Source organism: Anabrus simplex, chromosome 2 (assembly GCF_040414725.1).
Source record: "Anabrus simplex isolate iqAnaSimp1 chromosome 2, ASM4041472v1, whole genome shotgun sequence".
NCBI classification, from domain to species: domain Eukaryota; kingdom Metazoa; phylum Arthropoda; class Insecta; order Orthoptera; family Tettigoniidae; genus Anabrus; species Anabrus simplex.
Genome location: NC_090266.1, coordinates 268146649 through 268173306, shown reverse-complemented (window position 1 = coordinate 268173306; position 26658 = coordinate 268146649). Strand labels below are relative to the sequence as shown.

Sequence of the window (26658 nt, the reverse complement as noted above, 5' to 3'; positions counted from 1 at the left end):
TTACCCACTACACTAACGTTCCTTTTTATGTCGTTCCCTGCATAGCTGATCATTTTATCAAATAATTCCGAGTCAATGTCATCGTCACGTTGTTCCAGGTCTGTACACTCCAAAAACGTCAAGGTGGCTACTTCGTTGCACTATATTTCTCCTTAAGAATACAAAAAGTTTGGAACGATATCACAAACCTTTCACTTAATCCTACAATGTGAGTTTCACTGTCTTGGTCTGTTTACACCCTTTCTCATTCACATAGTCCGGTGCATTGGTCTAGCATAGCAGTTTCTCACCCTTTGGCATGGGTTCGCTTTACTGCGTTGCCACGAGTGAAGACTGATATGAGGTACTGGAGCCGGTACTCTCAGTCCTAAGTAATCCAAACTAAGATATAGGTATAACTCTCAGTCTCGGCCATTCTACAAGTGGTTTTCCGTTGTTTTACCACTCAGCTGCAAGTTTACACTCAAGATATAGGCTACGAGTGCTTCCTAGTTCCAATTAATTACAAAATAGGCATACTGGTACACAAGTTATCTGAAAGATTTTACTCAACGGGTTTTAGGCGTGAAGTTTCCTCGGTCTGTTGAGTTATTTAGTTCATCTTACGGGTTGAATCGCGTTGTTCTTTTCTGTACCTTCCGGACAGAAGCAAACTCTAACAACACGGTTAAACCCAGAAGAAGTACTACATTCATTGAAGGGCCTTGAAAGCTGAGTGACGTCACCACCGGCTTCTTTTCCAAGTGGCTGAGGTTTGAATGAGGACCCGGCTAATTGAGAACACGGGTATGGATAGCCGAAAGCCCGGGCGCCCGCTTTGAAGTTAATCATAGTATCAATTGTACCCGTTGACACGCTGCTTGCTGTATTACCAGCTGTTAGATTGATTCCTCTCCACCTACGAAATTATTTCTGGGGTTCACCACATTTCCTTCGCTAAATGTAGCTTGTCCTTTGTTTCCCCTTAGAAACTGAGCTTTCCAAAAGCCGAAATTGAGCGTGGCACTTTTCCTTATACTTCGCTATTTAAAAATATATGTATATGATTTGTAACAGTAATTTGTTTAGAAATAGTCAACTCAGATTTTTGGCGAATTCTTCCACTAGTTGGAATATTTAAGTAATACTACATTATGTGTTACTTTTGTTGGTGTGATTATTTCAAAATAACTAGTCTTTATTCATCCTCCTCATTACAGTAAGATTAAAAATTGCAAAATATTAGTAAACAAGTACCCGGTACTACGAGAATTAACTTTAGAATGAACGGGTACGTGTGTAATACAGGTACCGGTTTCATAATACCTGAACCGGAATAGTACCGCAATGTACCAGGTATGACTCGTGAAATCGGTACCCGAGTACCTAGGGGTTACCAGCCCTAGTTTGAATCCCATCTAGTACATCTGTAATTTTTTAAATGACAAGTCACATCCCAGAATTTAGGATTTCACATAAAACTGGAATTCCTGTGGCTATTATCACGATACTAACAGTTGTATAAATCTGTCAGCTTGCTTTTCGACTCCAGATGCACTATGAACGCGGGGCTCTTCACCATGATATCCAAGCTCTTACTTGAAGCAATAGTGATGTTGATGTGCTAACATAGGCACCATCTACCGGCTTGCTCTCGTACCCGCCGCGTGCTGTGGCACCAGTGCCCGTCCAGTTCTTTGTTTGGCGCCGGTGCAGCTGATTAATTCCCCTCTGGGACTACAAAGTTGACAGCCTTTCTCTGTTCTGAGTAAGATGGTTCTTTCAGCTCCCATTCAGTAACAAAAATATACGACGTTTAATAATAATAATAATAATAATAATAATAATAATAATAATAATAATAATAATAATAATAATAATAATAATGATAATAATAATAATAATAATAATAATAATAATAATAATAATAATAATAATAATTGTACCAGGAGGTACACCTCTACGCCACACGTTTAAATTTTGCGCCAATTGGAACTCCTCTACTGGAGAAATACTGAACTGAAACGGGACCTACTTAAACCTTTCCTCTGAAGATGTCACTGTGTGAATTTCGACTTGTTTTTGTTTCCTATTGATCAAGAAGTTTGGACATTCTCTCATAGATGTCACTGCCGAAAAACTATGATCATGCACCCTGGTGCGAAGTGAAGGAACTTTATTTGAAGAAATTTTGTATTCATAAGTTTGTTCTTTACTAAATTTCGTTCATTCATTTGTGGGTTGGCAATATTTATCTGTCTCTCCGCCAGTTTCGAATTTAGCCAATCCAGAATTTCTGCAATTAATTTTCAGCCAATCACCGGCTTCTTCTTCGATTTGGTGCGTATCTGTAAGGTATCCAATAAAATTGAGAGGGTATGGGTTAATTATTCTTGAAAGGTCTCGAACCTTTCCCGAGGGTTTATAAACGGTTGATTTTCACATCTCTGGGCCACTTAATCTACGTTTAACTAAGTGTGTGGTTGTAAAGCAGGGGGCGGGAGGCGCCTCTTTCATCTGGTAGCAGGTCTTCAGTAAGGTAATGGCCATTTAACATCCTTATTTCTTGCTAGCTCAGCAGTTTAACCCGCGGGAAAGGTCCGAAACTTTTACCATGTAACCTACCTTTCTGTAATGTAAATTTCTGCCGGCTTATGTAAATATCTTTAATTGTAAATCGGGGATAGGGAGTGCTTTACCCTCTCGAGCTCCTCTTCATTTTGGTTTGAGGTGACTACGTTTTGGTAACTGATTTTCTTTTCTTCCCTAATGTTTAAATTTCTTTCTTATACGGGTCACCTCCATAGTTTGGGAATAGCCCCTGTGTCTTCGGCCTAGTGCCTTTTAGGTTTTAGAATGAGTATTTACGAGGGCAAGCACACGTCTCCATTCCTGTTGTATTTCGGGCCATTTACTTAACCTGTTCTTTCTCTGCTTAGGCCCAGTAGGTTGGGTACAAGATACCACCGTTTCATTTTTGTAAGTGTGCCTTGATGGCAAGTAATTGGATAGTCTGTTATTGCCTTGAATAGGCGTGGAAGACTGAGAGCGTGTCAGCTCTTTTCCTATGTTGTAAAAGGGCCTCAGGGAGGCTTGATATTCGAATTGTGAGCAAGCACTCCATGTATTAGGGGTTTTCTGCCCTTTTGAACAAATTGTTGCTGGGTTAAAGTTGAACTAGGAGCTGAGAATTGTAAAATTAGGGCTTGCTACCCCAAGAATGTTTAAAGGTTGAAATCTTGGTTCCTTGTAAGTCTTGGTTCTAAATTGCCATACCGTTGTTATTGTTAAAGTTTTGTTATTTGTTAAAACTTAGAAAATATAACCTGGTTAATGTTGTAAATTAACTTTGATTTGGTAGTTAGACCCATTCACCCCGGCACCTTTTTTCACCTCTGCTGTTCCACAGATACCCCGGAATAATAATAATAATAATAATAATAATAATAATAATAATAATAATAATAATAATAATAATAATAATAATAATAATAATAATAATAATAATATAGTGTGGTTCTTGCACCCAGTTGCGACCCTTGTAAGGCTGGCCGTCTGATGGTGGTGGGCAGCAAATCTCGTGCATGGGAATCTGCGTATTATTGTGATGGAAGGAAATGTTATGTGTATATTCCAGGGATGTTGCGGACAGCACAACTATCCGGTCCCTGAACTAAGGGAATTAATAGCTTACGATTAAAATTTCATGACCCAGTTAGAAATCGAAACCGTGGCTCCAAGGCCAAGACACTGATCACTCAGCCATGGACATGGAGGGGGCGTAATATGAGAAAAAATAACAGTCTCATACAAAAAATACAACAAAAAAACAAAAAGGATTACGCTACAGTCCTGCTGGTCCTTGGCCGACCAAGAGATCGCTGTCCATCCCGAATGCCTGCGGATTACGAGGTAACGCGTGGTCAGCACAACAAACCCTCTCGCCCATTATTCTTGGCTTTTTAAACCAGGGCTGCTATCTCACCGCGAGACAACTCCTCAGTTGTTCTAATATAGGTTGACTGGGCCAAAAACTAGCTACCAAATACAGATAAAAATCCCTGAGCTGAACGGGAATCAACGCCGGGGCCCCTTATAAGAGAGAGATTCGCTCCTACTAGGCTGTGGGGCTAGACCAATAACGACTAAGCTCTATGAAAATTAATGCGATTCCATCATCTTCAAAAGATAATCGGATAAAAGAATCAATACATTTAAGGAAAAGACAGAAGTTATACTCACATTGCCATGAACCTGTCGGAATGGGCGTTCCATCCAACTTCCGCCATTCCACGATGGGTCTGGGATTTCCAGTAGCTCCACAGCGCAGTCTTACGTTATCTCCTTCTTGTACAATGATCGGAATGTTTGGTAAATTCGTCCCTGAAGCTGCAACATAGAAAATGTTTCATAGAATAAAACTGGATTCACAGAAATGGAAATAAAAATAAAAGTAGTACCGTATTAGAAATATACCTGGAATATCTTACACGAATACAACGGAAATGAATGGATAAAATATCCAGGACTGTTAGAACTGAATATTTCAAATTCACTTTAACAGCTAAATATAAATATTATAAACCCAAATTCCTGTTTAACCCTTTAAGATACAAAGTATATTCTTCTTTGTCAATTTATTCAAATAAAGTAGTAGTGAACATATTACAACTTGTAGAAATTACTGAGAGAGTTAAAATAAATTTTTTCTTGCGTGACTTTTCACTGCCCCACATCTCATCTACTGTACATTAAAACGTGAGGTAAAGGCTAAAAATTATTGATATTTTACAGGGCTAAATATCGAGTCCAAGTGACTTCGCATAAAATCATTTCTATCTTCATACACATTTTCTCCAATACACTAGTCCAGAAATGTTTCCTGATGGCAGTTTTAGAGATCATATATCCAAAGCTGTCAATATGTAAACCATACAAGCACTTTTCTTTTCATCCAGATCTTCGGATGTTGTTTATAAATCATAATAATGTGGTCGTTTAAATCCTTATAGCCCTTGGATACATCTGACAGAGGTAGGATGACACTGAAATACAACCTTCTTCATGAAAACAATCATTCCTAATACCCGAACTTTTCCTGATATTCAATTGTCTCTTCAGGAGATATAAAGGAATCCACCTCTCCACTATAAGGACAAAACCATTCACGCGATAAGGAAATTATATCAAATTATCGTAGAGTTTTGACCGAATGTACTTTGAGTATGACAATAATATTAACTCCTTAACATTCGTATTATGGGCTTATAAAATTTACAGTTACTTTCCATGTGTAATGTTCAACTACATCTTACGAAACAACAGTCCATGAAGAACTCGTTATTACCTGACGTGTGGAAATAAATATATAATGAGATATGCTTATTGGTAGGCATGCTACGATGTAGAGCACAGTTTCTTAGACAATGAAGTTTTTGCTGAGAAAAAAGCAATGAACTGCATAATTCTTGATTTTTGAATATTCAGAAAAGCTTGTAGAATATCACTGACTCATCAATAAACCACGACAATAATGGAGCAATATACATCTTTATGTGTTATGTGTAAAACAATGGACGCACTGGTTTAAAGAGAGAAAGTTTATCCGTAAATGATAACACGTATTAATAATAATTATAGTTTAGATTCTTCGCCTGCCTCTTTGACAACACATGGAACGTATTTTTAAAGACCAGCGAAGGCGGCCGAGAGTGAAGCCTATATAGTGATATCAAAGTGAAGATGGAAGAAAAATATTTTAAACATTCTGAAATATGGCCACCATATTGAAATTTATCTTATTTATTCCGGATGATTCTGCTCCCACAAAGCAAAATCATGATAAAAGCTGTGCAAGGTTATTACACATGTAAACTCACAAGTATGGTCTCTACCTTTAGTTCATTCAGGTAATCGAATAACTGTACACCTTATGGTAAACTCCATTTATGCTTCAACAGATTATGAATATTACGCTTAAAAGCTTCACGTTCCCACTATTTCGAAGTTATGCTTATGATTTATATTCTTGGTGGGTAAACTGAAGTCTAATGTACTGGGTTACTTTGATCCCGCGCAATTTCTGTTTGCCAATTCAGGAGTTCATGGAACATCAATAGGTACGTTTGTACCATACAGGTCTGTAAAGTTGGATCATATGAATTTATTCAATATTAAATATCACCTGTAATGTTATTTATGCATTATATCACCTGTTAATTGGTACTTTAGTTACCATATGCAACATTCAGATAATATTCCAAACATAGATTGGAAGATGGTTCGTGCGATCATTCTGTGTTCTATGTATTTCTTCCCAGTTGATTTCTAAACATCTATTTCGTCATTATTCAAATCATACATGATAGATATATTGCATCCAGTTATATATTTACTGTGCTTTTCAATTAGGCCAGTGAAATTTACTCCAAGAAACACATGATCGAAACTTTCACCTTCTGCTCCTATACGACAGAATAATGAACCCAATTTCATCCACACTTCCTATTTTATGCACTAATTGTGAACACCTAATCCCAACTCATTAATGGTAAGTGAAAAATGGTAAATAATTCCATTTACACGTTCCGACTAACATTGCTGTATAATAGCTTGTTTCAATTTCGTTATTCAAAGTCTAACAATTATCACTTAGTAGCTTAACCTAAGAATATATAACTACTGAAAATTGCAGTCAGTTGAATATCGACTATTTAATTCTCCTTAATAGCAGGTAACATAATGGTTGACCAAATTTCAGTGAAGTTTATGATAGGATTCGTAGTACTAATGCCCCCCACCCTCTTACTACAGTAACTTCAATATATGTCAGTGCACTTAACGGCAATGATTTAGTACACAAGGATTGCGTTACAGCTATCGAAATTATCCTCGCTGACAATCATCTCTGAGTAACATAGCTTAATCGCCGGGAATGCAAGTTCCACATACGTTGTGGAAAAGTGTCATGAAAGACACATGAACGTTTCTGCGTAAGAAAAAAGACCCAGATGTGCCTTTGAAGAAAGGTTCACGCACGAAACTTTACAGGGAGAATTATTTCATCACCGAGCGAGTTGGCCATGCCGGTTAGGGTCGTGCAGTTGTGAGCTTGCATTCGGGAGATGGTGGGTTTGAATCCCACTGTCGGTAGCCCTGAAGATGGTTTTCCATATTTTCCCATTTTAACACCAGGCAATTGCTGGTACTGTACTGTGTCAATCAGTCACTACTGATCTGCATTTAGGGCAGTCTCCCAGGTGGCAGATTCCCTATCTGTTATTTTCCTAGCCTTTTCTTCAATGATTTCAAAGAAATTGGAAATTTATTGAACTTTTCTCTTGGTAAGTTAATCCAATCTCCAACTCCCCTTCTTATAAAAGAATATTTTCCCCAGCTTGTCTTCCTGAATTCCAACTTTATCTTCATGTTGTGATGATTCCTACTTTTAAAGACACCACTGAAACTTAATCGTCTACTAATGTCATTCCACGCCACCTCTCCACTAACAGCTCGGAACATACCACTTAGTTGAGCAGCTGGTCTCCTTTCTCCCAAGTTTTACCAATGCAAACTTTGCAACATTTTTGTAACGCTACTCTTTTGTCGGACACCCCTCAGAACTTGAATCAAGTAATCCTGATGAGGGTCCCATGCACTGGAACCATACTCTATTTTGGGTCTTAAAAGAGACTTATACGCCCTCTTCTTTTCATCCTTACTACAACCCCTCAACACCCTCATTACCAAGTGCAGAGATCTGTACCCCTATTTACAATCCCATGCTGTATATGTGATTACCCCAAAAATGATCTTTCCTTATAAAAGAATATTTTCCCCAGCTTGTCTTCCTGAATTCCAACTTCATCTTCATGTTGTGATGATTCCTACTTTTAAAGACACCACTGAAACTTAATCGTCTACTAATGGCATTCCACGCCACCTCTCCACTAACAGCTTAGGTACTTACAGTGATCCCCATAAGGAACATTCGCCCCGTCAACGCAGTAATTAAAACTGAGAGAACTTTTCCTATTTGTGAAACTCACAACCTGACTTTTAACCCCGTTTATCATCATACCATTGCCTGCTATTCATCTCACAACATTATCGAGGTCATTTTACAGTTGCTCACAATACTGTAACTTGTTTAATACTCTATACAGAATAACATCATCCGCAAAAACCCTTATCTCTGATTCCACTTGTTTACTCATATCATTTATATATATAAGAAAATATGATGGTCCAAAAATACTGCCTTGAGGAATTCCCCTCTTAATTATTATAGGGTCAGATAAAGCTTCGCCTACTCTAATTCTCTGAAATCTCTTTTCTAGAAATATAGCCACCCGTTTAGTCACTCTTTTGTCTAGTCCAGTTGCATTCATCTTTTGCCAGTAGTCTCTCATGGTCCATCCTATCAAATGCTTTAGACAGGTCGATCGCGACACAGTCCATTTGATCTCCTGAATCCAAGATATCTGCTATATCTTGCTGGAATCCTACAAGTTGAGCTTCAGCTGTATGAAGTGCCATGGCTGCTACCTTTCCAATCCAAGTACCTCCCCTTCCTTCCGTCACCGAAAACCTTTGATATGTTTGTGTGATGTTAAACCAGTAGCAAAAAATGAAAACAAGTAAACAAAATTATTTCATCTTCTTCTTCTTATCAGGTTTTCCACACCCTGATGTGGTTGTGGGTGCACACTGTATCGTACATACAGACTTGGACCTGTTTTGCGGTCGGATACCTTTCCTAGTGCCAACCGTATGTGGAGTGATGTATTCACCATTGCGCGTTTCTGTGGTGGTGGGTTTCTGTTGGTCTGTATACAGTATATACGAAGAGAAGTGAATTGAAATAGACATAAATACCCAGTCTCGGAGGCAGGAGAATTAACCTGCCACGGCTAAAATTCTGGCGGATTGCATTTCCGCAAAACAGCCTAGCTTTACCACGAAACTTCCTATTTTCATTACCGAAAAATTTCACATATCTTTACCGCAAAATATTAGAAATAACTACGGCAAATATAAAGTGTACAGCAGCTTACCTTTAAAATTGGCAACGCAGCACAATGCTTGCCCCGGTGAAGCATTTGTCCTGGAGTGGGATAGGCTGGAACTGACGTGCAATTCTTTTCACGTAATCCAGTAACGGTAATTCACCACATTTATATTTGTCCCACAATTCATTAGCAACATGATGATTTTCATAGTAACGTCTATTTATTTTTCTTTCAGAATACACTGTGTAGAAGCACAGATAAGTTTCACTTTGCAATTGCTTTAAAGCTTCCATGAACTCGTGGATAGTAGGATCGGGTTTGTAAAATTGTTGGTTTAAATGTCTATGAAACGACCCCGAACCATTTGTAGTTGTGATTTCATCTGTTGGTATACTGGCCCATAAACCACTTACATACTTTTCAAGTAGGCCCTTACATAGACCAGACATTTTTAAAACTGATTTTGATTGGGAGCAATACTATGTAACTCTACAAACGCATCCCCGATTCCGTTTGGAGGTAGAAATTTTAAACCAAACATATGTTATTTCGGAAACTTTCCGACTTCCGATTGAGGAATGGTATACTCAGAACGAAGTATACGTTCGAATATATTTTGATACAATACCTGACCCAAGCGAAAACTTTATCCTTTAATGTTAACGCTTAGAAACACTTTCTTTGCCGCCACATGAACTGCAACTTCAAAATCTAAGATTAATGTTTTGGGGTTGACACTTTAGTACACAAACTACGACAACCGTTCCACGTGGATTCGTACGATGATACAGCTTTTGATAACATTAAACAAAAACCAACTTGGACATACCCCAAGGTATGTAACGTGTAAAGTCGACGAAAGTGTTTTTGTGAAACGTAAACTGTCCCATCTGCTAATACAGTACGCATATTACTACCTCTGCATTCCATATAAAAGTTTGATCGGAGTGATTTTCATTTGAGTTGAGCAGAGATGCTAGATATTTCTTCCATATTTATTTCGTACTTAGTCCATCCTGAGATCCTTAATTACACACGAGAAAAGTTTTCATGCAGTTTGACTTAGCTAGTTCGGAAAATTTCCGACTTCCAATTGAGGAGTGATTTTCATTTGAGTTGAGCAGAGATGCTACAAATTTCTTCCATATTTATTTCGTACTTAGTCCATCCCGAGATCCTTAATTATACACGAGAAAAGTTTTCATGCAGTTTGACTTAGTTTGCTAGTTCCCTTGTCCCTCAAAAGACTTCATTATCACCACCGGGATTATCACTTTGACTTGTTGTATTTCTCTATGTAGTACTCATAATCTTAAGAATTTTTCGCCTTGAGTCATGTTTATGAATAATTTATATATATAATATAAATTATTATTTTGAATAAGTTTCATAGGGATGCGTGCTCTTCTACCAAAATGATGTGTTGTTCTACGACATATCATTGCCATTTTCAGTACTTTTTTCTCCGTAGCTCACCCATTCTATAACCATGGCCTAGATGATAAAAATCCACAGCAAAAAACTTAGTTCAAATGTTTTCTTCCATCGTTGTCTTCCTGAGCATCAGCATTGACGATGATTATTATGAAATACGCTGCACACTTCAAAAGACACACTTGTGTTATATACAAATCGCAGGGAAGTGGAATTAACCACCCTGTATCACACACAAGCATCGTGAATAAGGGAGGAATTTGCACTAGAGCACTACAACTATACAATAATACAGGCAGTAATCAGGAAACTTGTAAGAACGTCGTTAGCCAGCTTAGCTTATTTCTTGTTTTCCTTCCATCAGAGCGTTCCATCTGGCTCTATAGCAGCGATGAATTCGGTGTAGTTTTCCAAAGATAAGGAAGAGATTTTAAACCCAGAAGAGGGAGTGTTCGTTTTGAAAAATAATACCTGTTTAACCTGTAAGAAAATCTTACTGTGGATTGTCTAACAATAGGAATTAACGAATGACTTTTTAGGAACGAACAATACCAGAAAATAATACTGATTTGCAATGTTTGCAACTAATCAATATGGCAAGGAAGTAGAAATATATGTGATACCGACCTTCACTAATTTAACGCTCTGCAATAAATTGACTGTCCTTTGATTAAAATTCTAAAAATGTGAGTGTGAATATGGACGAGGAAGATGAAATCTTTAATGCTCATTAACTTAAAGAATGACTGATGAAAAGTTCCGAAATGTGATGAACTCGAAATGCTCAGTAGTTTCTTATTAATTAATGAATTTAGTATGAACATGATATATAAACATTCAACATTCAGCAAACTAATTCACTTGTAATTTTCACATTTACTTCCGTTCCCTTTCTCATACAATGGCATAACTTGAACTTCTAACAATGGTTGCAGCATGTTTGTCTTAATCCAATACCTGTTCGTTAATGCCATTAATCGTCATTCAATTTGTCCACCACCATATTTGGAAAGATCGGCCATGTGCCTTCCCACTGAAGTTGGAAGAATATCTTCCAACTCTTCTAATGTCATCAAGTCTAGCTACTTCATCTTCTTCACATTCATTACACACATCTGGTGATCGACAACAATCACCCGGTAAATCTTTGTAATATTTCATCCTATCCCTTACTTCAGGGTTATCTGTTTGAGCCGCTCCTCGCTGTGTAGGTGAATGATTTCAGGTGGAAACGAACTTCAATTTGATTTTTACAGTTAATAACTAATCAAAACATCAGAATTTGCTTTTGATGAGTGAAATAGTATTGTACTTCACAAAGCTGATAGCAAATCTCCGGTGAAGGTTTATCGCAAACACAGTTGAGCTTATTGTGAGCTTCATGGTATCTCCACTGCCAATTACATAAATCTCTATAACGCTATAATGAGGAAGTGTGATTGTATCAGATGCAGCAGATTGTGATTGTACTGAATGAGACAATTAGACCGTTTGAAGTGCTACAATATGGAATAGAACATTGAATCAATATTACCAATGCCAGCCATTTCCATGGCTTAAATAGAGATAAGAGGCCAGAATATCAAATGAGCTTTAAGCGATAGGAATAATCGTTAATGGTTCATGAAAAAACTAACAGGGATCTCCAAATTTGAAGATTTACATCCTTATTCTAAATTGTCCGATTCGTTGGCTGAATGGTCAGCGTACTGACCTTTGGTTCAGAGGGTCCCGGGTTCGATTCTCGGCCTGGTCGGGTATTTTAATCGTTTCTAATGAATTCTTCTGGCTCGGGCACTGCGTCTTTGTGTCTGTCCCAACACTCTCCTCTTCATATCAGACAACACACCGTACTACTAACCACCACAGAAACATGCAATATAGAATACATCCCTCCATATAGGGTTAGCGTCAAGAAGGGTATCCGGTCGTATAACTTGGCCAAATCCAGTTGTGCGACGCAGTTCGCACCCGCGACCTCACTGTGAGGGAAAACCGGTAGCAGAAAAAGACGACATCCTTCATCTAAACTGAATTACGAGATCGCGTCGTCGGAAATGTCAGTAAGGCTTCGATCCTGACTAAGAGCTTTTGTTGGCCGTGCGTGTAGAGGCGCGCGGCTGTGAGCTTGCATCCGGGAGATAGTAGGTTCGAATCCCACTATCGGCAGCCCTGAAGATGGTTTTTCCGTGGTTTCCCATTTTCACACCAGGCAAATGCTGGGGCTGTACCCTAATTAAGGCCACGGCCGCTTCCTTCCAACTCCTAGGCCTTTCCTATCCCATCGTCGCCATAAGACCTATCTGTGTCGGTGCGACGTAAAGCCCCTAGCAAAAAAAAAGCTTTTGTTATTATTTAAAATGTTGAATTTGACCTGAACATTTTCCCCAGGCTCTTCTACCTGTATTTCTTTAGCTTACACTCAATACAAAATGTGAAATGTGCTTGTTCATCAGAGATGTTTGGAATCTTTCGCGCAAGTATCTGAAGATAAACTATTTTAACAACGTAGAAGTAACTACACCAGTTCATCGATGGGGTGTGAAAACGACGAGGAAGGAGGATATCCATGCAGAAGGCTTCAGTGAATGGGTCACGTGGAACATTATTACTTTTCTGCAATTTTTTTTACGTCGCATCGACACAGATAGGTCTTATGTCGACGATGGGGTAGGAATGGCCTAGGAATGAGAAGAAATCAGCTGTGGCCTTAATTAAGGTACAATCCCTGGTGTGAAAATGGGAAACCACGGAAAATCATTCCACCAGAGACCCTAATACAAAAGTAACTGTCTCAGCGAAACGAAGGGAAGAGAAGGAAGTTTCTGATTGGCTGACGGAAATTCTGGACGTCAGAGGTAAACTATTGTGAATGCAAAAGCGACGATTTTTATTTTTTTATTGTATGTGACTTGCTTTTATCGTGCCTTTTTATAGTACACTCCTGTACGTGTATGTTTCGCGGGAATGAAGATAAGCCATGTGATACTATCGCGTGCACAAGGAGAACCCAGCGATAAACAATGGTGTGATCATCCAACAAATCAACTTTATGCCTTCCGCCGGACTCTCATCGTAATGACTCTTAACGATAGTTCGCCATGGTCAGAACTGTCGATTCGAACTGCCTCAAAGGTAGCAAATTTTACCGCCTCAGCAGCTTCTTGTTCTCCTGTTAAATTAGTGAAATGTCACGATAGTTTACCTCTGACGTCCAGAATTAAGCTCTATAAAAGGTCATTCAGACGATCTGATATGGTCAGGCAGTCATGTGGATTAGGTCAGATCAAGAGCTAAATCAGGTTGTGTGTAGTCGTATCTTCCGATGAATTCTTATCGGGTAGTCGGGTGAAGTCAGATGGCGTCAGGTGACCAGCAACCTTCGGTGCCATCAGTGTCAGTAGTGACATTCCCTCTCTGTTACTTGTTCAATCAATCAATCAATCAATACTGATCTGCATTTAGGGCAGTCGCCCAGGTGGCAGATTCCCTATTTGTTGTTTTCCTAGCCTTTTCCTAAATGATTTCAAAGAAATTGGAAATTTATTGAACATCTCTCTTGGTAAGTTATTCCAATCCCTAACTCCCCTTCTTATAAATGAATATTTGCCCCAGTTTGTCCTCTTGAATTCCAACTTTATCTTCATATTGTGATCTTTCCTACTTTTATAAACGCCACTCAAACTTATTCGTCTACTAATGTCATTCCACGCCACCTCTCCGCTGACAGCTCGGAACATACGACTTAGTCGAGCAGCTCTTCATCTTTCTCTCAATTCTTCCCAGCCCAAACTTTGCAACATTTTTGTAACGCTACACTTTTGTGGGAAATCACCCAGAACAAATCGAGCTGCTTTTCTTTGGATTATTTCCAGTTCTTGAATCAGGTAATCCTGGTGAGGGTCCCATACACTGGAGCCATACTCTAGTTGGGGTCTTACCAGAGACTTATATGCCCTCTCCTTTACACCCTTACTACAACCCCTAAACACCCTCATTACCATGTGCAGAGATCTGTACCCTTTATTTACAATCCCATTTATGTGATTACCCAAATGAAGATCGTTCCTTATATTAACACCTAGATACTTACAATGATCCCCAAAAGGAACATTCACCCCATCAACGCAGTAATTAAAACTGAGAGGACTTTTCCTATTTGTGAAACTCACAACCTGACTTTTAACCCCGTTTATCAACATACCATTGCCTGCTGTCCATCTCACAACATTTTCGAGGTCACGTTGCAGTTGCTCACAGTCGTGTAACTTATTTATTACTCTATAGAGAATAACATCATCCGCAAAAAGCCTTACCTCCGATTCCACTCCTTTACTCATATCATTTATATACATAAGAAAACATAAAGGTCCGATAATACTGCCTTGAGGAATTACCCTCTTAATTATTACAGGGTCAGATAAAGCTTCACCTACTCTAATTCTCTGAGATCTATTTTCTAGAAATATAGCAACCCATTCAGTCACTCTTTTGTCTAGTCCAATTGCACTCATTTTTGCCAGTAGTCTCCCATGATCCACCCTATCAAATGCTTTAGACAGGTCAATCGCGATACAGTCCATTTGACCTCCTGAATCCAAGATATCTGCTATATCTTGCTGGAATCCGACAAGTTGAGCTTCAGTGGAATAACCTTTCCTAAAACCGAATTGCCTTCTATCGAACCAGTTATTAATTTCACAAACATGTCTAATATAATCAGAAAGAATGCCTTCCCAAAGCTTACATACAATGCATGTCAAACTTACTGGCCTGTAATTTTCAGCTTTATGTGTATCACCCTTTCCTTTATACACAGGGGCAACTATAGCAACTCTCCATTCATCTGGTATAGCTCCTCCGACCAAACAATAATCAAATAAGTACTTCAGATATGGTACTATATCCCAACCCATTGTCTTTAGTATATCCCCAGAAATCTGATCAATTCCAGTCGCTTTTCTAGTTTTTAACTTTTGTATCTTATTGTAAATGTCATTGTTATCATATGTAAATTTTATTACTTCTTTGGCCTTAGTCTCCTCCTCTATCTCGACATTATCCGTGTAACCAACAATCTTTACATACTGCTGACTGAATACTTCTGCCTTTTGAAGATCCTCACATACACACTCCCCTTGTTCATTAATTATTCCTGGAATATCCTTCTTGGAACCTGTTTCTGCCTTAAAATACCTATACATACCCTTCCATTTTTCACTAAAATTCGTATGACTGCCAATTATGCTTGCCATCATATTATCCTTAGCTGCCTTCTTTGCTAGATTCAATTTTCTAGTAAGTTCCTTCAATTTCTCCTTACTTCCACAGCCATTTCTAACTCTATTTCTTTCCAGTCTGCACCTCCTTCTTAGTCTCTTTATTTCTCTATTATAATAAGGTGGGTCTTTACGATTGCTTACCACCCTTAATGGTACAAACCTGTTTTCGCATTCCTTACATATATTCTTTAGTTATCTGAATGGGTTTTATTAGACTTAATGGTGATAATACATACAATAGCGCAGCTTCTCGAAAATAGTTCCACGTGGCCTTTCGACTTTGCATTTCGTGTTCCAAGACCGGGCGAGTTGGCCGTGCGGTTAGGAGCGCGCAGCTGTGAGCTCGCATCCGGGAGATAGTGGGTTAGAACCCCACTGTCGGCAGCCCTGAAGACGGTTTTCCGTGGTTTCCCCATTTTCACACCAGGCAAATGCTGGGGCTGTACCTTAATTAAGGCCACGGCCGCTTCCTTCCCATTTCTAGGCCTTCCTTGTCCCATCAGCGCCATAAGACCTATCTGTGTCGATGCGACGTAAAGCAAGTAGCTGTGTTTTGGACAATGAGCAAAGCACCTGATGCGATTTATGTGGACGAAATCTCAGTTTCAGAGGAAAATATTTCTAATTCGAAGAGACGCGTAGAAAGAAGGCAAAGCAAAGCAAAGTCATCTCCGTACAGGCCATGAAGGCCCTTGGAGGGGTGGAAGGTAAAGGCTTCCACTATTCGTAACCTCGGGGCTTGATGGGGTAGAGAGGATAGCTCTACGCCCGGCCGCCTTTGCCCCCAGGAATTAACCTGGTACTCATTTCTGGTCTAGGCTGAGTGAACCTCAGGGCCATGTGCGCCTCCGGAAGTGGAAATCTCGTTTCTAAAATTTTACGACTTCCTAACGGGGATTCAAACCCACGGCCTTCCGGGCGAACGAGCACGCCTTTACCGCCTCGGCCAGGCAGCCCCTAGAAAGAAGGCACCAAATAATAATAATAATAATAATAATAATAATAATAATAATAATAATAATAATAATAATAATAATAATATAATATTTTTTTAAAAATATAAAAGGTTTATCGGTGAACGTCGTTCTGACGATGTTCATGGTATTCAAATATTAGGTCCTGAAATGCCACTGAAAGTGCCATGACGTGTGCAATAGTTGCTATCATCATTTTTACCAGCACAAAAGAAAATGACTGATATACACAAAAAGAAGCTGATCAAGCAACTTGGACGGTTGTTTACCTCAGATTTCCTACCTTTTTCTATGGTGGAAGAGAAGTTATTGTAGCCTTCTTTACTAGATTTACCTAACGAGTTGGCTACTCGGTTTGGTTCGCGTAGCTTATAGCTTGAATTCGGGAGATGGTGGGTTCGAACTCCACTGTCGGCATCCCCGAAAGATAGTTTTCAGTCGTTTCCCATGTTCAAACCAGGCAAAATTTCCATAGTTAAAGCCACTGTCGCTTTCGTCATGCCCTGTCCTATCAAGTCGTCGCCATAAGATCAGTCTGTGTCAGTGGCGTAAGAAGACAGATAGCTGAAAAGGTACTGGATCAAACCCTGCTTACGTTCTGCCTGAGAGGAAGATTGTGGTAGCCGAGTGACATTGTCACTGTCTTCTGAAAAAGATGACCGTGGTTCGAATCCCAGCCAATGAATGTGGAATTTTTAAAATGAAATATCACTTCCCTGTGGTTCGGAATCCTCGTAAACCTGGAAGTCCCGTGTCTGGTGTCACGATATTGACAGGCATTAAAACTACAACTCCATGATTAAATGGTTAGCATGCTGGCCTTTGGTTCAAGAGGACGCAGGTTCGAGTCGTGGACGGACCGGATATTTTAACCTTCATTGGTTAATTCCTCTGGCTCGCAGGCTGGCTATTCGTTCCATCTTCAACATTAGAATAAATTCGTCTTAGGTTAGGACCCCATTCTCACGGACCTGCAGGTCGTCTAGAGGGCCTCAACTCGAAAGACCCGCACCAAGTCTCTACGGAGGCCATACGGCATTATTATTAGGTAAAGCTACCAGCTTTTGTATAAAAAACTAACACGCGTAAGCTTATATTATTTCGTATCGTCAATATGTAACATATAGTTGTAATATCTGTGCCTTTGCTGGCGAGACCTAGTGTTTACGGTGCACTACGTCTTCTGGTACAGGCTAGAGCAATTTTGTTACTTTCATTGACCTGTCTCAGTCTTATCCTCGGCTTTCACAATATTAAAGTGACTGAGGTATGAGTGATGCTAGTAATACCATTCCTTATGCAGCCAGTCCCTGTTATGAATGGTGTGAAAATATCGCTCATAGGGTCGGTTGGTGCATGCATTTCAGTGGGCTTGGCAGACTGATATGTATTAGCAACGGCTGGCTCGGTGAGGAAAGCAACTGGAAACTACTACACTTCTCATTTCCCCAGTACGCCTCTTCAGTGATGCCTAGGCCATCTATGACAGACCGGGCGAGTTGGCCGTGCGCGTAGAGGCGCGCGGCTGTGAGCTTGCATCCGGGAGATAGTAGGTTCGAATCCCACTATCGGCAGCCCTGAAAATGGTTTTCCGTGGTTTCCCATTTTCACACCAGGCAAATGCTGGGGCTGTACCTTAATTAAGGCCACGGCCGCTTCCTTCCAACTCCTAGGCCTTTCCTATCCCATCGTCGCCATAAGACTTATCTGTGTCGGTGCGACGTAAAGCCCGTAGCATCTATGACAGCCAATGGTGGAGCTGTTGAGGATCCAACCAGCTTTCTGGCTGAGGACTAAACATACATCTGTACATTGTAATACTGTAATACAGTTCATGAAATTATAGTATTCAGTATCCCAGTTTGTCACAAAGTACATGGAAATGAGGGTTTTACTAAAAATAACTCCACTTGCTACAGCCGGGTAATACTAGAAGTAACGAGATGGAATGGGGGTTAGGCATTATATTAGTGTTTTATTCAACTTTATATCTCTGAAAGACTTGAGTGTTGATTCCATAATTTGACAGTTTTGCAGTGATTATTATGCTTGTGAGAGCACTTTCTCTCACTCACACGTACATTATGTCTGCATGAACATTGTCGCTCCACCCTTTATAAAGGATGTCGAGGAATTTCATCGTTGTTACTTGACTGGGGTTGAGAATTTCTATACCTGGATAACATTCATTTCCGGATAAAATCTCTGTGTGGGAAATGACCAGTTTCATAATAGGAAGTACACTGGTGTTGGATATATCACTGATCATCTTTAAGCTAACAATTTCGTAATTTGGAAGAAGTAATACAATCAAAATGTAAGTGAAGCCACTGTATTGCTGGAAATTCTGGTATTTTATTCAACATTTAATTCTAAGGACTGGTTGCTCTAAGTGAAAGAACATCGAAACTAATATAAATAAGTATAGGTTCATTAACCCTCAAGCATACGCGCCAGATCTTAGGACGCAGACACACGCGTGGGGGTGCTTTCCACCCCACGTATCATTGTATTGTAAAATATGAATTACTGTATTAAATGGAGATTTTAAGATAGATTATGTACGAATGAATATTTCTGCAGGGATCCAGCCAGGAAGGTATAAGAGCGGGGAGAGCACAGAAAAGTTATTTGTACATTTCACTAAGAAATAAAATAACCTGGGGTGGATTCCACCCCATACGCGTATGTTTGAGGGTTAATCGCATACATTTCGTAAAAAACTCATTCTCAACGTTTGGTTATTTCATCCACTAAATACTGTAGTATTTATTTATTTATTTTGTATTAACTGTAGATAATCAAGTCGTATCTTAACTGCTGCCAGACGGTAAAATGTTATTAAAACTTTCAACAGAACAAATTTGAATTAATGAACGGAGAGAGAACTACGAATGCTACACTATTCATGCCCCATATAAGTTGCTCAGGATTGACTGGTACTTTGTTCATTGAACAATGCACCATCGGATTATTTACAATTTTATTACTATTACGTTACTGCGGGGTAGAGTACAAACAAATAGGCAATGTCCCATATTTTTATTTTGTTGAGTGTGAATTTAATGAGAAATCCTTTAGGTGTATCAATGCCGTATAAGATATTTACCTCTAAGTCACTTCGGTTTTACGTATACACACTTCCAACGTTAACGGTAGGATGGGTTAATGTTGTGAAGAATGGAGGACACTTCTAGAAGTAGTAGAAGAAGAATACACTTTGTTTAATTTCAAGCTAATAATGTTCAGCACTTTTCGCATATACCAATTTTTGACTGACGTTTGGATCAAGGAGAAAAAAACAATTATAGTTTTAATATGTTGTGGGAGTACATGGGCCTGAGAAGAAAACTGTCCAAAGAGAGTTGCGCTATCGAATGAGACTCATCACGTCTGATAGTGTTAAACTGAGAAGTCGTGGAACATGTGAATTTTTGGTCTGTGGAATGGACTCGTCCAACACAACTCCTTGAGGAGTTTAAGTTCAGTTTGTAACAAGCTGTCAAGCTTGTAACTTCGCTCACCGTATTGTGACCGTATGCTGGTGTCAGCTGGTCGAATATGGAGCAGTGTGTCATGAGTCTAGTCTTTGTCGGGATGGCACACGCTTTTCCTTGAGCAAGTCGGCGAGCTGTTTTCAACCTGAAGGGGCAGTTCTAGCTGGCTCGGAAAATAAAAAATAAAAATAAAAGTGGAAGTGAGATGAAAATAGCTAGAATATCTTCGCGTGTAGTCATATTGGATTAAAAGCAAAGGAAATATTTTTAATATCTTCGATGACGTGATATGTGTAATTATGAAGATGTACAATAATGATATTTGACTGGACAGTGTTAATGATATCACGTGTGAATTGTAATAATTAGTAACTGAATTTATATTTAATTTGAATGGTATACTGGCAGAAAATAATGTGAATTTAATTAATGAAACGGATAAGAATTCAGTACTTGAACTGACTCTACTTCCTACGACGAATGGAGTACTACGGTATTTAAAGCGAGTCATACCCATGCACACACTCACCTCTATCACTTCGCTCACTTCGCCTCACTTCACTTCACGTCTAACTGCTGTTCACTTCAGCTTACTTCGCCGCAGAACGTCAGTGGAGATACTGCCATCGACAGGGATAGTGGACGCATTTCCAGCGTTCAGCTCTTACTTAAAATTGTGCCAGCCTACGACTGTAATTAGTGTTCAACCAACAGACGTCGAAAAGATCAGATAACTAATAAAAGTACGTGTCTTTCATTAACAACTTGCAGGATTGTGCTCAGGACTTTTCCTAATTTATTCTGTACAAGTTTCAGCAAAATAATCAGGGAGTGTAACGTGGAAGAGGACCTCTACAGAAGATGGAAGTTCGTGCCAGATACTACACACATTCCATCATGAATTTCTAAGTCGACGGACCAGCGCTAACAGCGGAGAAATGCAAGGATTTCAGCCCTAGAATGTTCGACTGAGGACTCCAGGAGCTCCACATGATGACTACAGTACATTTTAAGTCGACAACGTCTTATTTATATCTGTTCTTTGTAGCTCTTTATTTCTACTCTTATTCTTTCTTTGGAGTGGTCGTATAGTCTGTAGTTGATTTCATTTTTACGATATTTCATTGATTATTTCCTAATATGTGAGATAGGACTTGGAACTTAATTCGTGTACTTGTTCAGATTCCTGACCACATGTTATGGAGTTCTGAAATGATAGATCAGTTGAAGTTATCCATGTGTTATCGGAACCATCCTTTCTTATTTTACGAATTTCATTATATTAGTGAGTTAATCTGTGACAGAGGAATTTATCGAGGTAATATTTTCCCGATATTTTAAATATTTTCATGATATTTGGACTTATATTCGTGCCTCGTGACAATGGTAGCATGCCATCAGGATAATAATTCTGGATTGAGATTATGGATTTATTAGGAGTACATGCGTAATGATATATAATTATTAATGGTTTATTTAGTCATCGGGACGAATTTAATGGGAATAAGACTTGTTTCTGGGCGATAACAGGTTCTTACATAATTTTCTGACTACATATTGTCTGATATGTGGTTGTAATTTATATTAGTCGTCATTATAATGTTGTTGTTGTACGTGGAATTTATATGGAATTAGTACATGTGATACGAGTCATTTGATATTGAATTGTCACGTGTTAGTGCGACGATATTTTTATACATGATGTTGATCATGGTAGGAAATAGATAATTGATCTTCGAGATTATACGAGGTGTAGTCACCGTAGTAAAGTCTTCTGATGATGATAATAATAAGTCCATCATTCAGCGTTAATATTTTGGAATAAGTTTATCCTGATATAACTCATGGAAGTCAGTAATTCAAAGTTTCTAATGTATGTGTAAATCTTACTGGAAGACCTTAAATTTGGAAAATAGATTCTCAAATAAATATCCTGATAAGATTATAGTTCGATACCAGGCGAGCTCACTTTTTATCGCTAGAATTCGTACTCACGTGGAGACTTCACATTTTCAATGACATTTCTAAATGGACCTAATGGAGAGTGATGATGTTGATTTGTACATGGACGCGACATGTAGATATTGTAAATATTTCTTCTTTAGGAATTTTTCAGTAGTTAGTTGTAGAATTAGTATGATTTTCTAGTGATAAGGTATTTCTTGTGCATTTCAGCTGTGATATGTTGACAGAGGGGATAATTTGTGACACTTTAGTGGCATTTAATTTATAATTTTGGACAGGATTCCCACGTCGATGAATTATTTTTATTTAGTGAGTTTTTTGAGGAATAATAATTTCAGTTTCTTATGAGGACCACGTGATAGTAACGATAGATGTTGGTTCTCACGAGGAGATAAGTGGGAAAGACTTGGAACAGATATTCTCGACGTCTCGAATTAACTTTACATTAAATAAAGCAGATTCAAGATACAGTTAAATGTCAAGAAAATTTTGATGAAAGTAATTTCACTAATATTTTGATAAAAGACGTAAACTTTGTTAATTTTGAATATTTCATCTTATCCACTTCATTAAAATTTAATGTGTTTTCCAGATTGTTCGAGGAATGTGATGCACCACCCTCATTTTTCCAGATTAAATAAATTTCAAATTATTAAATTAATATTAACTAACGAAATATGTAAAAAAAACTGAAAACTCTTCTGTTAGAGTTGTAGGGCAAAAGAGTCACGTGTACCACCCCATTTGTTAGAATTAATTTTATGTCACATCAAGATTCATCAGTAATTTAACTTAACGTAGCGATCATTCCCATAATCATAGATATCAGGATGGCAGAAGTTTTATTTTATTTGAATAAAATATGTTATAAGATTCTCTGAACATGAAATATTCTTATTTTCTGAACCTCATGTCAAATCCTGCCACTTGTCTTTATTCAGTCAGTAATCCTGTCGAACTGAGCACCCCTGCGGTGTCTCTTGTTCACGGGCAGACCTAGTTACGGGTGCAGTATGTATGTAATCTTTAGACCGAACACATTGTTTCTCTCGGCTCGTCTTCGAAGTTGTTATACTCAGTCAACAAATATTGGGGAGTAGAATATAAACACGATGGGAATGTCTCATGTCTTATTTTTTTAGTACGAATTCTGTGTTTTTAGCATGCCAATGAGTTTGTTCTGCAACGTGCACTGATGAACAATTGTATCAGAGATACCTGGCTAATAGCGTGTAGCGTGATGCCGTCAGCGATGCACTGGCATTGGACACTGCAAAACACCAAAAGCATTGGGGAGCCATACGGATCCCCGAACGCTCCCTCGCATAACGCACGGGGATTGGTCGGAGCAAAGTCCAGGAACAATACACAGCTCTCATCAGCATCCCAGGTGAGCTCAATAGGATTGAGGTAGGGTGACCTTGATGGCCAGGCGAGTATCCTCATGTCCATGGATGGTTCATGGAACCAATGAGTCACAATTCGGGAGGGATGAGCCAGTGCATCGTCTTGCTGCAGGGTGCGGGAGGGGTATAAATTGATGGATATGAACTGACAGCAGTTTCCTCCATCGTTCGTCAATGAAGGGCGTTGAAAAATGTGGCAGGGGTCTTACTTCATCCAACGTGAATGATCTCCATACTACTGTATTCACCAGGCCTACCACAATGCTATTTCAACAACACGCAGCAAATTCAATTGCTCACTAGTGTATTTTTGGATCGTTCTGTATTTCGACCATCCCATTTCCCGTGAAAGTTGTTCAGTTCATTTATGTGTTGTATATTTTTCAAAATACTCTTCCTCATGTTTTTGATTAGCATTAAACAACTTTCTTTGATTATTATGGAGATATTTTCTACTACTATTTTTTTAAATGGTGATTCGTGAAGTTACTTATTTCCTGTTTAACGTTCAATTCGTAAGTATAAGTGTGAGAGAGTCTGGCTCCATGGCTGAATGGTTAGCGTGCTGGCCTTTGGCCACAGGGGTCCCGGGTTCGATTCCCGACGGGGTCGGGAATTTTAACCATAATTGGTTAATTTCGCTGGCACGGGGGCTGGGTGTATTTGTCGTCTTCATCATCATTTCATCCTCATCACGACGCGCAGGTCGCCTACGGGAGTCAAATCAAAAGACCTGCACCTGGCGAGCCGAACTTGTCCTCGGACACTCCCGGCACTAAAAGCCATACGCCATTCCATTCCTCACATTTCTAGGAGCTTTTGCGATATGTACAGCTTTCATATATCGATATAAATCCTAAGAATGTATAGAAATCATACAATAAGCTCAGGAGGATTATAATGTACGACCGTAATTCTTTGAACGGCTGACAGTTCTTTCAACATAAGATAAACTTAAGAGCAGTGAAGTTGTGGATTCTAAAACAAAGGGTACAACTGCACAGTAATCATGCACACTAGAGTGAGATCAGAGAATAGTAATATTTTCTTGGATGACAACTCTGTCATTCTTGGTTGATAAAAGTACTGTAATAATGTGCTGTATTTTGGGTGATAAAACATTGATCGTGTATTCTTTTGTGATAATTATGCAATGATTATTCTTGATTTATAAGAATATAGTACTAAAGTATTCTAGGGCAATAAAACAACAATTATGTTTATTGTGTGGTAACTATTCAATAATGTACACCTCTGTAGTGGAGTGGTTAGTGTGATCAGCTGCCACCCCCGGAGGCCCGCGTTCGATTCCCAGCTCTGCCATGAAATTTGAAAATTCGTGTGGTGACTGGTTTAAGAAATGGAATCTTTCTCCCAATGTTAAGAAGTGAAATACAATCTCCTTTTCATTGCTAAAGAAAGGAATGAACATTGCCTATATCATACAGGGAAATACATTACAATCGGCTTCTCAGGTAAGAGACCTAGGTATTATTATAGACTGTACACTAACCTTCTCTGATCATATTCAGTCTATAAAATCACGTGCTCGTACCCTAGGAATTATTAACAGGTTCACTAAAATTAATGATATTATCGCCTTAAAATTATACTTTGTATCGTATGATCTCCCCATTATTGACTTTTGTTCCCCTATTTGGTCCTCATCTGCTATCACATACATATCGTCGCTGCCGGGACAAAACCTATGTGATAATATGTTTGGAGATATACTGACCCGCAGCACATACATTATGAAGAGCGAGAATGCCTTGACAACTTTCACACAATATTGAACCTTAGATGACAGAACCTTACAGGCCAAAGTTCTAAGCTAAAATATTTCACACAGGAGGTTTTGTCCCGGCAACGATGATATCTCAACTAAATAGTATTTTTAACTTTTACACTTTCATTGTTAAGACCCGAAATCCTGTTTTTGATGATGATGATGGTGATGATGCTTGTTGTTTTCGAAGGCCTAACATCGCAGGTCATCGGCCCCTAAATCCTGTTTTTAAGAACAAAACTAAATCTGACAATTTGAGCTAACTGGGTATACATGAGCTGAGAAGCCGTTTACAATTCTCCGATCTGTGTTACCTCCATAAAATAATCAATGGCTACACTAAATGTAATACGCGTCCGGCGTACTTCCCTATACAAGTTCCTCCCCGCCCTACACGCAATCGGCGCACTCATCATTATTTTGTCCTGTCCGCGCCTAACCTTACAACAACGCTCATCTTCCACCGTCTCCTTACTCTTGGTAGCTCACTACCCGATATCGATATATTTACACCTTTCACATCCTTCGAACAAAAAATTAAAAGATTCCTTTGATGTCCTCTCCAGGTTTCCGTTTTCTTCCGTCCATCCAACCCTCGACCTTTCTTCTTCCTAATTTCAGTAATCGACACTTACCAGTTATCGTTGTCATTGTTGTTACGTTGTTATTGCTAATTTATTGTTGTTACGTAATACTGTTGTTTATACCTTTGTTATCTTTTATACTTATTTAAATTTATTATTATTATTATTATTATTATTATTATTATTATTATTATTATTATTATTATTGTTATTGTTGTTGTTGTTGTAATGTGCCTTTGCCGGCGGGACCTAGTGTTTACAGTGCACTATGTCTTCTGGTATGGGCTAGAGCAATTTTGTTATTTTCATTGATCTGTCTCAGCTTTATCCTTGGCTTTTGACAAAATGAAAGTGACTGAGGTAAGAGTGATGCAAGTAATGCCATTCCATCTTCAGCCAGTCCCTGCTATGAATGGTGTGAAAATATTGCTCATAGGGTCGGTTGGTGCATGTATTTCAGTGGGCTTGGCAGACTGATATGTAATAGCAACTTCTGGCTCGGTGAGGAAAGCAATGGGAAACTACCTCGCTCCTCATTTCCCTACTACGCCTCTTCAGTGACGCCTAGGCCATCTATGACAGCTAATGGCGGAGCTATTGAGGATCCAACCAGCCTTCGGGCTGAGGACTAAACATTCATATTATTGTAAAATAGCCCTCCATAGGGTTTATCTAGTAAATAAATAAATAAATAAATAAGTAAATAAATAAATAAATAAATAAATAAATAAATAAAT

General features: G+C 38.8%; 1 protein-coding gene across 1 annotated transcript in view; it reads right to left on the bottom strand.

The window, feature by feature from the left end:
* Window positions 1–26658, bottom strand: part of LOC136863509 (uncharacterized) — a 931909-nt gene that overhangs the window by 490147 nt on the left and 415104 nt on the right. Inside the window, exon 6 of the mRNA XM_068225974.1 lies at window positions 4222–4368. Coding sequence (XP_068082075.1) covers window positions 4222–4368 — 147 coding nt within the window. The remainder of the gene's footprint in view (window positions 1–4221; window positions 4369–26658) is intronic.